Genomic DNA, 15,883 nt, shown 5'->3' with positions numbered 1-15,883 from the left:
GTCTCAAAATTGGCTATATTTTATATATATATTTATTTATTTGTTTTGTAGAAAAAGAAAGAAGAGGCGAAAAAGAAGACTGCGACAACAAATGCAGAAAAGCCACCTGAGAAAGTAGAAAAAGAGAAGGGGGTGAGTTAACGGTTTAAAGACTGAAATGTTGATTAAAGAGTTTGACATTTAATTCTGTTTCTGCTGGCGTGCTCATCTTAATTTCTCTTCCCCCAGTCTGAGTCTGAAGGAGAAGAGGACGAGAAGGACAAAGACAAACTGAAGCCCAACGCAGAAAACGGAGCTGACCTGCCGAACTACAGGTGGACACAATCCCTGTCTGAAGTTGACGTGAGTGCCTTTTTCAGAATACCGCTTTGACTCATTTCCGCATCCCCAGCTTGTGTTTCTCAAGCCTCTCACAGTACGTGTTCATCTCGGTGATCAAGCAGACCGATTTTTACCCAAAAACAACCATGACGGTGACGTCACGAGACAGATCCACATCCTGTCTATTGTATCTCGACACGTCTCTTGTCTGTCTCTTAACAACATACACTTTAACAACGTCCTTCAGCTGGCCGTGCCTTTCGACGTGAAGTTCCGCATTAAGGGGCGAGACGTCGTGGTGGACATCCAGCGGCGCTCCATCAAGGTGGGCCTGAAGGGACAACCCCCCGTCATCGAAGGCGAGCTCTACAACGAGGTGAAGGTAGAAGAAAGCTCCTGGCTCATCGACGACGGCAAGGTTGTTACAGTCCACTTGGAAAAGGTAAGGACCGAGTTTATGCTGGTTTAAACGCCAACATTATGAAAGAAACCTCTACTGTTGTTTATTACCATTGATCTGCTTCTCTCCAGCAGTGACAAAGTGAATGAAAGCCTGATCCTATCATTTCCTTTCAGATTAATAAAATGGAGTGGTGGAGCAAGATCGTTACCACGGATCCAGAAATTAACACCAAGAAAGTGTGTCCAGAGAACTCGAAGGTAAAAAGGATGTTTCCTACCTCCTAAGCATCTGCAGTAACCACTTCCTGCCTCGTCCTCACTGTGTGTTCTTCCTGCTGAGCAGCTGTCAGACCTGGACGGAGAGACGCGTGGTATGGTGGAGAAGATGATGTACGACCAGAGGCAGAAGTCAATGGGCCTGCCTACGTCTGAAGAGCAGAAGAAACAAGACATTCTCAAAAAGTGAGTTTCCAGTGTTTTGCCTCGAAATAATAACGGGTGTTTCGGACATCTTTTTGGTGTTTTTTTTAATTTTTTATTGGCTAACTTTCCAAGCAGATGTTGTATTCAGGGTCAGTTCTGCAGAGACTTTATGATCTACAAAAGGTTTTATAAGAAGAGTGACTTTGAAAGCTGCCTTTCTAGTATTACCTTTTGTTGCTCAAGGCCAGGCTCACCTGCTGTAACTGCAGGTGATAAAAGATAGTGTGGCGTTTTTACCCACCGCATGCACAGACGGGACCAGAAACTAGCTGTAAACTTTCACTCTACACCCTTTGTGTTGACTCCTCACAATAGAATTCCCCTCTATGACGGTGGTACCTGGTTACTAAACAGAAACCCCTCAGACTCCAAGTTTAAGATGATCCAAGTGGGCTTTGGTGCACTTTAAAAGTATTGCTGTGGGTTTTGCATGTTGTAGTCCGTTAACTACAAACTGTGTGTATAACACTCGCCTACCATTTGTATGCCATGCTTCAAATTTCTAGATTGTTTTCAGTTCTTTTTAGTGTCTGCATGGGGATTTTTTCTTTAACCTAAAGAACGTACTACGATATGTCGTGACGGTTCAGATCGTGACACTAATTTAAGGAACAGTGTCCTCTCTCTCCACTGAGTCAGTAGTCCAACCATGACGTATCATGTCAAATATTAAACAGAGCAGTAGTTAACTCAGATAAGACCTGGTGACGCTCTCTTCACTGCAGTAAATGACCTTCTCTTCCTCCTCCTGCTGCTCTCAGACCAGAGGAGACATGCTGGTTAAAACTACCTCTAAAGATTGTTTGTAGTTTCATAAGGGTTAAACAATAATACTGAGATTGTAGCTGCTGTCAGAGTTGTTTTATCGACACAAAGTTCAAATAATAGACTGACTGGAAACCTCTCGTTTTGTCTTGTGTCTCTGCAGGTTCATGGCCCAGCACCCAGAGATGGATTTCTCTAAAGCCAAGTTCAGCTGAGACTTGCTGTGGAATCCACTTCCTGATTCATGTGCATCATATCAGAGCCGCCGTCGGGCTCCGTCCACCTCTCCATCTCTCCGTACCGGACGTGGTTTTGTTGACTTAACGTGTCTGAAGTGCGTTGTTGATGACTGAAATGCACTTGTTCTCCCCTTTGCATGTCTTCTCAATATTTAAAGATATATCTGGATTTGTTTTTTTTTTTAAATAAATGAATTTAAAATCAAAGTGTCACGCATGAGTGTTTATATTTTTACCTTTTTAGAACCAGTTCTCATTTACAGTGACGACCTGGCCGAGAGAAGGCAGGTCATTACAAGACATTAAAACATAGATACGAGTGCAATAGACATAATACACGTTTAAAACATCACAACATACAGTATATGCTAACATAAATCTATGTACGGTGTTCCAGAGAGGCAAGTTACAAAAGCAGGTGCAGAAATCAGAAACTCTGGCTTGTGATGTGTAACTAAAGGAGGTTAACCGAGTGAAGTTTGAGCATCTTTTGCAACTCGTTCTGGTCACTAGGAGGATCATTTACCACACTGTCAGCACAACCTGGTCGTTTAGTATCAAAGCAGCAGAGTGTAATAGAAAATGATTGCAAGCAGTGAAAATTTAAATGATTTGCCTTTTTCCAGGCTCACTTTTGTATTTTTTTTTTTTACTGGCTACGAATTTGGATGTTCCCAACCTTAAAGAGGTCAAGGCCAGGACTAGTGGTGTTACCATCCCTCTGAGTCAATGAACTCAGCCGTGTGATCTGTTTGGATCCCTTCCAAAGGCTGCTGGCCTACAATGAGAGAGAGCAGGTTCTCCTAGAGCTCGTCACTGAGCAGATTAATTGCATAGTACTGGAAGTCTAATAAAAACTATTTGCAGTTGACTTAAATTAGGCTTCCTGTTTACCAATGAAATGTTCAGATACGGTATAATGCACCATAAAAGAGTTTTCATTTTGAACCACAAGGGAGCAGTGTTTTCCTTAAAGTGTAAAGAGAGCGTTTGGAAGTATTAGTGTGTCAAGTGTTTGTGTAAAGTGAGTACTTCACAGTCATACTGTAGATGAACTTCATGAGGACATTAAAGGAGTTACGGTGTGTCTCTCAGCTTTAAGTAAAAAGCTTTATACAACTCTTTCCACATAATGTAGCAGTACTCCCCAACACCTATAGACACAATTTGTGGATTTTCCCCCTTTTAAGTGTGTTAGGTGAAGTAAAATGTCAGGAATTTTACTGTTATCTTTAATCAGAACTGACATGCGACCCAGAAAGAACCGTAAACACGAGATTTAAATTGGTTTTGCATGATTCTCTGTGGAGAAACTCCGTTTTACAGACCTGGTCGTTGGTGGACAATATCGTATGCATCGACTAAAACTTTATTTTGTCGAGGACAGTCCTAACAATTACACAAAGTAATGAACTCTTCTCAAAATGGTGCTTTGTGTGGATGCAGTGGCTGACCCGTCGTCTGAACCCTCTGGACAATCAGCATGCCGCCACCAATGACTGAAAGACACGGTTTCTCACTCAGACCACACTGGATATCATGCACCTCTGCTAAATGTTACTTCAGTGAAGACCAGTTTGCTTACAAGTGCTTTCTGCTTGTGCGACTGTCCACTGTTAACTGGACCGGCCTGTCAGGATGGTGAGAGGCTGTCACCATCACTGTGGTGACCGGAGGAAAACGTACATTAGCTTATGCATGGCCAGCAAGTCTTTCTAATGTGTGAAATTACTCGTGTAGTTCAAAAACACTCCTCGGACATCTGTGTCATCGGGACAATGGTGTTTTTGCAAAGGCTGACGTGTTGGGCTCCACTTTCGACTTACAATTTCAGGTGTATTACCATACAGGGCATTACACGGGGCAGATGTGACAGAAGCAAACACTGTGGGCTTTAGCTGTATTTACAGTATATATTCGAGGGCCATGAAGGGTGAATGTAAAGTGCTGTTTAAACTTAAGTCAGTGGCTCCCAACCTTTCTGGTTAGTGTTCCCACCATCTCTGGTTGTGGCCTGAAGGAGCATTTCAACCAAATTGTGATTTTTCTGAGAGTGAAAAGGTAAAATAATCCAGTTTTTCAGTTTTAATTTTCAACAAAAGTCAGAAAAAATTATATTTCTGTCTATCTCGCGCATGTTTTATTCTTCCTTATTCCTTCAGTTATCTTGTGACCCCTGATATTTATTTTGGAGGGTCCTTAAACCCAGGTTGGAGTCCAGCGATTTAAAAGGACTGCGCCATTTGTTTATTCATGTTTCAGCCATCTTACTACAAACTACATTACATAAGGGACATATTATTGCTTGAAGCTTTTGAGCTTGGGTTGTCGTTAAATGTAATTAATGAAGAAGTTTCTCTTCTCTCTGACTGTACCAAGAGTTTGCATCCATGTGTGTTCAAGGAGATTTGCAAAGCCCAGAGGGAAGAGGACAAGAGACAGATTGAGACAGATAAACGATGTGTTGCGTTAGCCTGGCAAGCTAACGGATTCAGGCCAGTATGGAGTCTCAAAATTGGCAAATTGTTGGCAAACATTTTATCAGCATACTGAAAACTTTGGAATTTTGGTGGCAAAAAGATACGAAAAGCAAAGAATCAGCCACAAATTGGGGATCATTGTAGCAGCCAAACTTCCAGTGACTCCATTTAACTGCAAGGGAGGTGAAGCCAGAGGCCTGATGGGATGGTGGATGGGTGGGGCGGCTGTGTGACTGTGCAGGGGTTGAGGGCAACGGAGGAGGCCGAGTCTGCTCAGCTGAGAGCAATGTCTCACCAAGGTACCAGAATTTTTTCATTAACGAAGACACACAGACATCAGAGGGACGGGGTAAGGGTTTTGGGGCGGACGAGGGGGCGGTCTGCAAACACACCTCCCCGCCGCTGCGCTGACTCGCTGTTCCAGACTTGACAACTTGTTTTTTGGCAGCGGCCTCTCGTAAATCAGTCGCAAGGCCCTGCACAATGTGACTCACCATCATAATCGCGATGTTTGCGGAGGCCGCTTCGCCCTTCTGTCTTCTTCCATAAGGCTGCTCGGTGGCTTATTCCTGGAAGTGGAGGAGGGATACGTGAGGGGACACCAGGACAAAGATGAGACAGTAGACTGGCATCTTCCTCATCTGTCAGATTTAGATTCACCTCAATGGATGAAAACGCAGGTCTAATTGTCGGTGTCTTCAATTCTATTGATGTACTTTTCATTTATGTCATTAATAAACTCCAATTCTGTCACTAAAACAGATGGAAAATGTAGTTTTGGTGTGTTTTACCCTACAGTACAACTCCACTAAAACTAATAACTCACAATAAGGCAACAGTGAACTAACCCAACATCTGCATCTGTCCTCCACACCTGGGTGCTAGGCACACTCTGTAAAGCGTATTTGGAACACACACTTCCAGGGGTGGAGAGGAGGCCAGTGTGCAAAGTCAAACTCCAATTGTCAATTAGTGAAGGCCAACACAGGCTGCAGGCTGGGGTGTACAGAGCAGATCAGCCATCATGGACAACAAAGGCTCCAGTGAGCTCAGGGTCCTCAGATCAACATGCGCGCAGACACACACACACACACACACACACACACACACACACACACACACACACACTCTGTAAGTGAGAGGGAAGAGATGGCTCTGGGCCCAGCAGGACCTGTTTATCGCTCCAGACTGAGCAAAGACCATCAGCAAACATCCTCCCCGTTAAGTCTGGACAACTGTTCATAAACAGGTTTGCATCAACACACATACACACAGACACACTCTCTCTCTTTTATTTTATTGTTTACTGAATGTAATAAAGTCATTCAACTTTCAAACTCCAATTCTATGAGTAATAGCTAAGATGAAAAGTACCTCAATAGCCTAGTCACTATACTATATGTGGTAGAGATTGTAGACACACCAGTGTTACATACTGGCCCAGTATGAATCACAAATACTCGCTAATATCAAAAAAATGCCAGTTACTCATTGGTCCAGTGAATCAAATATGAGAATATTATTTATATCATCTGTGGGAAAAGAGCAGTACAATGTGAGTAGTCAGACTCTTGATGGTCAGTCAAAATTAAAGATTTATTCAGGAGAGGCTGAGATGTTTTCCTTTTTATTTCACACACGTCCTCCATTCTTTCTAAAAGCCAGCAGGGGGCGACTCCTCTGGTTGCAAAAATGGAGTCTGATTGTATAGAAGTCTATGAGAAAACGACCCTACTTCTCACTTAAATTGGGTTTGTCCACGAACCAAAGGGTGAAGTCACGGTGACTACGTCCATTTCTTATATACAGTCTATGGTTAAGCCAGAGATGTGGGTGTGCTATGCTAGTACGGTAGCGGCTGATGTAGCTGCTAGCCTCAAGCAGAGATGAGAAGCGGGCTACAGAAGTCTCTTAGTTTCACGTCTTTCTAACTCCACATTCCAAGATTCTTTCAAAGTCAAACTTGTAGTCTTCAGCCCCAACCGATGCTGACTCAAGCAATATTGCTCGAGGCGATTTTTCAATCTTCTTGTAGTTCCCTCTGGAGTAAGCGGCAGGCTTCAGGTCAGTCTGTGTCAGTGATGAACTAGTGAACATAGTGAACACCATTTAAACAAGGCAGCTGCGGTATTTTGTTTAAGCTAACGGAGATAAAATCCTACATTTGTAAATGCAGTAAAGTGGAGGTTTTCAGAGATGTCGGCGTTTCATGAGGGGACCTTTGCTCCGCTGCGATCGGCCCCGCCAGCTGCAGGTCACATTGCTGCTTCATTACTGTTTGCCCGTGGCCCCGTGACCCTCCAGCATTCATTTGCACCTCGGTGAGGACCACTCCATCACTGCTTGGGGGCCGAGCCTCTGTGGGCCTGACACACACATCACACCACTGACATCATGAGTATGAGCCGGGGACGGAGCCGAATCGACCATAAAGTATTTAGACTGTATATTTTGGATGTTTTTGCCTCTGTGTGTTTCTCTCTCTTGTCAATTGCGCTCAGTACCGCAAATGCTGATTTATATTATTAATTTGATGTCTTTTTTCAATTTTTATTTTCTTCCTCTTGCGTGTATACTTTTATCATAACATGTATGTTTTTTCAAGTTTTGCAATATACTATAAAGATTTATCCGTATACATTTAAGCAAATTGAATAGTGTTAAACACAAAGTTGTTTAAACTACTACCTTCAGTCAGTGAGAATCAAAATGTAAATAAATCTCATTTCATGACCGTATGATTTGTTTCCTGACAGAACCTTTCTTCATTTAACTTTTACAGATTATTTGACTCTGCTCATAATAATAAATAGAATAAATTATGACATAATAACAAAGTGTTTTAAAGTAGTTCTGTGGAAATAAAAAGGTTGGTACACTGAGTTGAGTTTTGTTTGAATCCACGATGTTCCTGCTAATAAAGCAAAGCTGACTTTGGAATAATATCTATGTTAATGTGGAGATCTCAGTTTATTATATTCCATCCCACGTGTTGGCATTTTGGACTTGTCTTCAGTACCTTTGACTTTCCTCACATGCAGATCTAAATGTGTTGGCCGTATGTCGCACCATAACGCAGATTGTAACAAAAGGGTGCCAGTGATGGAAACGTACCCCGACAGATTTATTAAACTGGACACTTCTCCATCTCCTCGCCATTTCAATTACATGTTAGAGCAGCCATATTCACTTAGCGAAGCTGTTATTTAAAGTGAGTTTGTATTGCAGGGCCAAAAGTTTAATGAGTTAGGTTTGATGCACGAGGGCAACGTGAGAGTTGCAACTCGACTCTAAACCCGTGGGCTCCAAATGAGAATATAAGAAATGCTATTGATGTGTTTTCTTCGTGATTAAACCACAGTGGCCCTTGTTTTCCCTTTGACCTCATAGATTTTACCACTTTAGTGTTAATGTACATGTTTTATATTAAATGCTTTGTGTCAAGAAAATAACAACTTATTATCGTACTTAAAGGTAAGAAGCAATACATTCCTTGAGTTATAGTTATTTTACAAGGTATGCAACAAACAGACAACATTTGAGAAAACAAACATTTTTAATTTATTATTAAATGACATAAATAAAACTCACAGCAAGTTCAAATACAAATAGATAGTTATGTACATGTGTTTGTGCAGGGGGGGGGGGCTTGACAAAACCCTGCCAGGATGCATAAGGCACTTGTGTCTCTCGGTCCGATCTTGGAACATTTATTGCAAACAGAAAAGGCACATTTATATGGAAAACACTGGACGTTAATTTATTCTATTTACACACATATACACATTTATGTTAGCAGAACCATTCTTTCATCTTATATATTCAAGAATAAAAACAACAATACAAAGGATTGCTTAGTTGAGTTTGGTTGTGTGGCACTATAGGGAGTTCATAAAAGGTGTAATAAACAGGTTATAAATGTGTAATAAGCATGTTGGGAGTTACTAAGAGCAGAGAAGGAGTTCTGATCACGCAGCTATTCTAGGGCTTTTTATTCTAGTATGATATTGTCCATCATGGAAAGATGTTGATTGTCTTTCAAGTTCTGTCTTTGCACATCAACTGCTCAGTATGACTCCAGCCTATAACTGAACACCTTTTCTTTTTTAATTAGAGGCTTTGGAATGACGAATCAAAGTTTTTTTTTCACAAACAGGAGCCAGAAGAGATCCTTGCAGATGTCACATCTCATCTTCTCCGGGACCTTTTACTTGTGTCTTTAGTCCTGCTATTAAAGCCTCTAGAGACGAGCGTGAGGCAGCAGACTTTTTAGCTCAGTAGCTCTGAGCCACAGGCGCCCAGGACGCGGTCAGCCTGGCGATGGAGCTCTCGAATTGAGCTTCCCCGACCCCAACCTCGCTCAGGCTGGGGTCATACATGGAGGAGGGCGAGGAGACGGGCAGCGAGGAGGTCAGGCCTGTGTATGAGGAGCCCCTCAGGAACTGGGAGGTCAAACCTCCAGGTATGGAGCCTGAGGCTGAGCCTGAAGGGGTGAGGGTGGTGCCGGCTACTGACCATAGGCTGGGGTACTGACTGTGGACGAGAGGGACGAGAGGGCTCTGTTATTGAGATGGCACTTGATATTGTTTACCCAAAAACTGGGTTCAAAGATGGCCACCACAGCAGGGATCATTGGGCCATAAAAATGTACCCAAAACTGTTTGCACAGGGACAGGGAGCATAGGAGGAACTGAACCACATTAACTAATCAACACAAAGATAATATTACAGAAATCAAAGTGCTTTTACGCTGATGATATTCATTTTTTTTATTGAAAATAGAGCAAGAAATTCTGGAGCCATTCTTCACCTTTCTAAATGCGAAATGCATGGCACTGGTTAAACTGCGTATGGTTGCGAGGCTTACCTGGAATTAGATGTGGAGTTGGTGGTGTGGGACAGGGTGCCCATGCCTGTGGAGTTGGGGATCTGGAGAGCAGACCAGCTGTCATGAGAGGGCAGAGTCCCTGAAGTGTTGTCCATGTAGTTGTCTGAAAATAAGGTACAAACAACAACTTAATTTAATAAATGAACGAGGTCGCGGTACATCTGGTAAATGTGTAACTGGATAGGATGAGGAGGACGTGATACAGGGTGAGAAAGGGACACTGAGGTTGCCGGTATGTATGGTCCAAGCGGGGTCTTACTTGTGCTGGAGGTGCGGTGGGGGTAGTGGCTGGGGTATGGGGCCGGTCTGTGGCTCCTCAGGCTGGAGTAGCGCTCGCAGTAGGAGCCCGAGGAGTGGCCCCCTGTGCCACTGAACTGAGGAGGACTGCTGCTGGGGCAGATGGGACTCTGGCCTGGGAGGAACCAGCCTCCAACTGTGGAATTAAACAGAATTAAGTCATAAAACACATCACAGATCTCTCTGTGAAAATACAGAAAGCATACTATGTCAGCATTATTTTATTTACCATATTCAGTAAAGTCTGAATAAAGGAAACTCACGCTGAGAGTAGCCAGACTGTTGGCTGTCTACACTGTGATCGGGGATGTCTTTATGGTCGCTCCTGCAATCAGTAACAACAATATTAGACACCATGCTTCATACATTAACTTGATTATTTGAGGAATATTGAGGTTCAAGCTTTTACCTTTCTTTAGCATCCAAGAAGGCCTTAGCAAAGGGATTGTGCTTTATCTTCAGAGCAGTAATCTGTGAGGAGGACATGACAGCTGTGAGAATTCCAATCAATATCTAAAACAAGTCTGTGTTGATAAGGTTTCATGTAGCGCAGCTGACCTCTTCATTCTGGTAAGCAGTGACTGCGATGAACTGTGTTTCGGGGAAAGACTGGCTGCTGATCATCTTCTGGATGCCTCCAACCTTCACGATGTGTATCCTCGGCTCATATTTGTGCAGAGAATTCAGCATGATCTACAGAAAGAAATCCCAATCACTGTCACTATTTATCATTATAATAAAGAGCAGGACTAATGTTACACCCAGTCAATATGATACTGTTCTCAGATCAAGAGAAGAAACGGCACTTCAGTTACATTTATCCACTAGTTCCTTGATTAAAGTGACTTTCACCTGATACTAAAGATCCACAATATTTTGTCCTGTTTCAAAATAATTTTAAAAATCCAATAGTTCCTAAAACACGTGAAATGGAGTGTGTATTTTAAATTCCAGTGGTAAAGTTAAAATAATAATTTTATATTAGACAGCATCTTTAAATTAATGCATCTTGTGTGTTTTTTTGTCCTATGGCACAGCTGAAATATTACAAACAGTGTCAGAAACGCTTTTCATATCACCATAATTTATGATATTCCTCGCGCATGGATCCTGCATATCTAACAGCCTCCTCACCTGCCCGCCCCCGTTGAGTTTATTGGAGAGTTTCACTTTGCTGAAGGAGACGGGCGCTTTCATCCAGTGCGCTCCGAAGTTAGGGGAGTCCGGGTGGATGTAGACGCAGCTGGGGCTCTGGGGCTCCGGTTTGCCACCGGGGACCCACTCCCCGTTCACGTATTTCCACCGGTTGTTGTCCGCGGCCACGAAATCCAGCAGCACCGAGTACATGGCGTTGGGGTCAAGGCCGCTGACGCTCGCCCTCAGCACCGGAAACATCCTCCTGGAAAACAACAAGGACGGAATTTGTAAGTATTGATACATGGCGTTTGTGAGTGCATTTCGCCATTATTTTAAGCACCTCATTTTACTTTAACTCACTCGCAGATCCAAGTTTCGTTAGTTTTTTAAAACGTCCCAGGGCCTTTATGGCCTCGGGGGCAGCACTTTTGACAGAGCACTTACGCGCGAGCCAAAGTGACTTAAAAATATAATTTACTTTACAGCTTTTAAAATCAATAACATTTTATAAAGAAGCGTCTACACTTATCACACTGAAAACCCCGTGCGTAAAAAGCGCGTAAATGTGCCTGAGCCGTGCGTAAATCTCCACAGGCAGCTGCATGCTTCATTGGACCCACCTTCCAGTTTTGGTGACAATCATCTCGTTGGTTAACTCTTTGAACTTGTTCCACAAATCCGCATCATCCAGCGTCAGTTTAATATCCCTCTCGGACGCGTCCCCCTTCTCGCTGCCCTTCTGGAACTCGCTCTCCACGGCGCTGAGGAGATGCTCCAGGCGCTGGTCAGTGTTGGAAGAAGTCATTATTTCCCAGCAGAGTAGATAGATCTAAATCCAAGATGTTTAGTGCAGGGGCTCACAGAGACACCGCTGACAGAGAGAAGGCCCGAGTGATACTGCTTTCTAAACCCCGAGGCATCATCATTTAAGGGCCCCCAGGGACCTCATGGGGATGTGGGGCGTGGTCTGTGCGCACACAGATCGCGTCTTTGACCGGGTTCAACGTCTTCAAACGCCGCCCCCACACCAGGCTGAGCATCTCTCCACAATATAACTGTTTTCTTTATAATAAAAACAAATATTGCATTTTTTTTTCCAAAACCAAACTATTTTTAATAAAATCTATATTTCACAGCTTTTATGGAAGTTAAAATAATGCATTTCCTGTAGCGGTTGGCGTGAACTTCAGGATTTATAGTCTGATACCTACAAATCTATTACAGTCTTTTGCAGCTGATGCCATACTCATTCAAAGCTTTGCGTTCAAACAAAAGAAGGGAAGCGAGGGCACAGAGCCATGCCTTTGAACTCAGTTGTATATTTGCAAATAGTGCTAATCTTTTGTTGTCTCAAATCCACATGTGTTTACTGAGTATGGGCCATTAGGGCAGACTCTGTGTTCCTGTTGTGCCAAAGTGTGGACGGCACACAACTGAGGCCTGGATTTGCATAATGGGCCTGCACGACTCCCTCTGAGACTCTGATATTAAACATTTCAGCCAGTTGGAGGCTGAGTGCTCGGCCGAAGCAATTTCTACATATTTCTACCAAAACCAAAGCTGTGAAAAAAAGTATCTCTGTCTGACATCGTTCACCAGCAGAACTTCTCTTTACTGGATTCATTTCAGGCAGAAATTGGAACTGTAGTGTCGCGGAATATTGACACAGACTTTTTGCAATAAAATGTGACTTCTTTTAATCGATTCCTGTCCTGTTTATTCAAGTACTTTCCTCAAAGTACAAACAAAAGTTATCATTTTTTCAGTATTTATTTTATGATATGCTACTTCTACTCCACCACATGTCAGAGGGAAGTGTTGTATTTAACACTGAAATAGAGTTTATCTGTTCAACAGTTAGCATCCTGCTCTTATAATGTCTCTCTGTTGTACTTTACAGTGAACATACAGGTAACTGAAAAAAAGAAAAAAGAAAATGTGACTACATTTAATTGACAATTCCAGTAAATAATAATGATGCCAACCTTTTTTATTTAGCAGTGTGAAAACCACTAATGGAGAGTTTATACATTATTATACATTTTTACAGATTTTACTACCCAACAGTATACAAAGGAGTTAGAATTAGCTTCACCTCGACCTGCATCAGCATTAGCATGCTACCTACACATTAATGCATCCGTAACAATGATAATAACAGCACTGAAAGGCCTTTTGCTGTATCATGAGCATGTTTTAATTTTTAAATACATTAAGTACATTTTGTTGCTCATACTTCTACACTATGTGAAATGTGTAATGAAGTATTTTTACTTCATTATGTTACTATTTTTTGCAAAGTAAAAGGTCTGAGTACTCGATCGGCTACTTTGTAATGCAACTTCACTGCATTTCAAAGTTGTTGTTTTTTACTTTTATATATTTAATTGATTAAATGTGCATTGTTAATATAAAGTAGACAAATGAGCTCCACCTCGGTCTCATGTATAATCAAAATATTGCTTATACATTAATTCATTTATAAAATATATATTACATCAAAATATGAGTTGCTTATTATTTTTAAATTAAATTATCCTGTGGAAATTATGTATCTCCAGATTGTCAGAAAAATGTGTTTTTCAGAAAATCCAATAAGTTTCAGAAATGTTTTGTTTGAACACAAAATGAAAAAAAAATTTTTTAGTCTATCTGGAAAGATCAAAATCACAAAACTTTGACTAACACAGTTTTCACTGGGCATGGATGGTAAGTACATTGTTGTAATAGAGTATTTCTACATAGACTGATGCGTTTATTTAAGGGAAACCTCCATCACCTGCCTGACAGTATTCATTACAATGCTCCCCATTGATCCCGAGGAAGGTTTCCATGTTTCACATCTGAGCCTTCTTGCTTTCTCGCCTCTGATTCCACCGTCTGTGATGTACTTGGAATTGAGTGAGGGCTTTGGAGCGCGACTCCACTTTACTACACCACTTCCTCCAGTTCTACAGAGGCCATAAATGTAAAGGGGTTCTCTCACACCTTTCCATCCCGTATCATTCAGCAGTCTCTTCCTTCTCCCCCTGTGTGTGTGTGTGTGTGTGTTTTAGTTTTGGAGGCTGACAGAAGGACACAGAGAGTGTTAAAAAAGCGCCTGCATACAGGACAAAACCCCCGCAGACCAGACCTGAAGGCTCTGCTGACCCCCGACAGACAGTCAAGACTCGCAGGGAGCCGCCTCATAACTCCACGTTAAGATTTAATTCACTCATCATTCGCCTGTTTGATAAATCAGGGGATGAGTCGTCTGTATCTGCAGCAACGAAACCCTCTCGGCTGAACCTGAGCTGTGTGTTGTGTTTGTCAGGTGTTGCCTGGTGAGGATTATTAAAGCGCAAAACAACACAAAACATCCGTGCAGTTTGACTGACAGGCCGATGGTGCAGGAGGAGCATCTCAATCCCGCACGGTGAGCGAATGTCTGCTCTGAAAAATGAAGTTTACTTGAATAAACCAGCTGAGTTTTCCCCACTGCTTTTCTCCCCGTGAGGCGCAGCGCTGCCGCCCCGGCGAGCTGAGGGTTAACCGACGCAGGCCTCGCTCTGGCATCGGCACACACTCACCTAGGTGAGAAATATTGCAGAGGTCTGGTGCCTCACAAAGGGACAGTTATAACGATGCATATTTTCCAGAGGACTTCGCCGGCCTAAATAAGTAAACACAAGTAGGCGGATGAGTCAGCCCTGGGAAAAACACTCACACACACACACACACACATGTACAAACACACACAGTCATTTTTCTTTTTTATGAATTATGACGTAAGCGGGTTACTGAACAAAACAACACAATAACTGAAGCTCCAAGGACCAAAACTAAGAAAAGTCTCAGAAGTGTAAGCAGCCTGAAGTGATAGAATACATGTGTCTGACACTAAAGATGCAGCGTAGTGATGGGTCATTTAGATAAAATGGGGAATGTGGAAGACAAACAGTGTGCAGGGTATCAACAGGTGCAGGATTAAAAAATCTAATCTAAGAATCAAACAAAAGATCAGCACACTGTGTTAACAGAGGCCAGCACATTTAACTGTGCAACGTTTCAATCTACCAGAAACCTTCGTCAGGCATTATCAAATCACCATCACAGAGCAGAGCAAGCGATATAGAACACATTCAGAACTCAGGTGATTGTGATCTGCATGATTGAGAGTCAATCTGCTCTCAAACTGGCCCAATCAGAGCCGTGTCTGTGCATTTCAACTCACTCAGACGTGAGCACACTGAGATAAACTGGGATTAAACGTGTGAAAACCTCCAGAGAGGGAGGGGACATCAACAACCTCCTCCTGCAAAGAGATGCTTTCTATATTTTTACCTGTAATAGTCTTATCACCGAAAAGCTTACGCTTTGATTTTGATCTTTAATCTTTTTTTGTAAGTGGTTGATGAAGCAAAAGTTTTTTTCTAAGTATGATTAACTTTACTTTTACAAATATCTTAAAGAATTCGATTGTCTCTCCAAAAAGTGTGTTTCTGTCGATGCAACCTCCCACTTTTCCTTCCATCTTTGTTTGTGTTGTACGTAAATCTCTTTGGGTGAGTAATATGTTACTCTTCTTTTTCACTATTTTACTTTTTGTATTTAGTATTTTTCTTTTTATTTGGGGGATAATTGTTGTTATTTATTTTATAACTCTGACTTTCATGTAGTGTCGTTCATATGTACATATTATTACAAACATTTTATTGATCACTGAACTTGACTGTATTCCTGACGTATGTACACATATATATATATATATATATATATATATATATATATATATATATACTCTGTTTATATATATATATACAGTAGGATTTTTCCAGATGTTTTATGTGATTTAAATTTGACTATTTGTTATGTTTTAATTAATATATGCT

At 41.9% G+C, this 15,883-nt stretch overlaps 2 protein-coding genes across 2 annotated transcripts in view; one reads left to right on the top strand and one right to left on the bottom strand.

Annotated features, from left to right (window-relative positions):
* Positions 1 to 2,417, top strand: part of nudc (nudC nuclear distribution protein) — an 8,736-nt gene extending 6,319 nt beyond the window's left edge. The window contains exons 4-9 of the mRNA XM_031854076.1: positions 52 to 132; positions 229 to 342; positions 569 to 763; positions 898 to 981; positions 1,067 to 1,185; positions 2,135 to 2,417. Of these exons, the coding sequence (XP_031709936.1) occupies positions 52 to 132; positions 229 to 342; positions 569 to 763; positions 898 to 981; positions 1,067 to 1,185; positions 2,135 to 2,186 (645 nt within the window). The 3' untranslated portion in view covers positions 2,187 to 2,417. The remainder of the gene's footprint in view (positions 1 to 51; positions 133 to 228; positions 343 to 568; positions 764 to 897; positions 982 to 1,066; positions 1,186 to 2,134) is intronic.
* Positions 2,418 to 8,964: 6,547 nt separating this feature from the next.
* On the bottom strand, positions 8,965 to 11,817 carry tbxta (T-box transcription factor Ta). Its single transcript, XM_031854274.1, has 8 exons — positions 11,633 to 11,817; positions 11,010 to 11,274; positions 10,434 to 10,568; positions 10,285 to 10,346; positions 10,139 to 10,200; positions 9,838 to 10,011; positions 9,558 to 9,681; positions 8,965 to 9,223 (listed from the first exon to the last, which is right to left on the bottom strand). The coding sequence occupies exons 1-8, from the start codon at positions 11,815 to 11,817 to the stop codon at positions 8,965 to 8,967; spliced, it is 1,266 nt and encodes a 421-aa protein (XP_031710134.1).
* Positions 11,818 to 15,883: the final 4,066 nt, after the last annotated feature.

The sequence above is a fragment of the Anarrhichthys ocellatus genome, unplaced genomic scaffold (genome assembly GCF_004355925.1).
Source record: "Anarrhichthys ocellatus isolate YVR2014 unplaced genomic scaffold, GSC_Weel_1.0 scaffold14, whole genome shotgun sequence".
Classification (NCBI taxonomy): Eukaryota; Metazoa; Chordata; class Actinopteri; order Perciformes; family Anarhichadidae; genus Anarrhichthys; species Anarrhichthys ocellatus.
The sequence above is the reverse complement of the archived record's forward strand: the minus strand, read 5'-3'. Positions and strand labels throughout refer to the sequence as shown.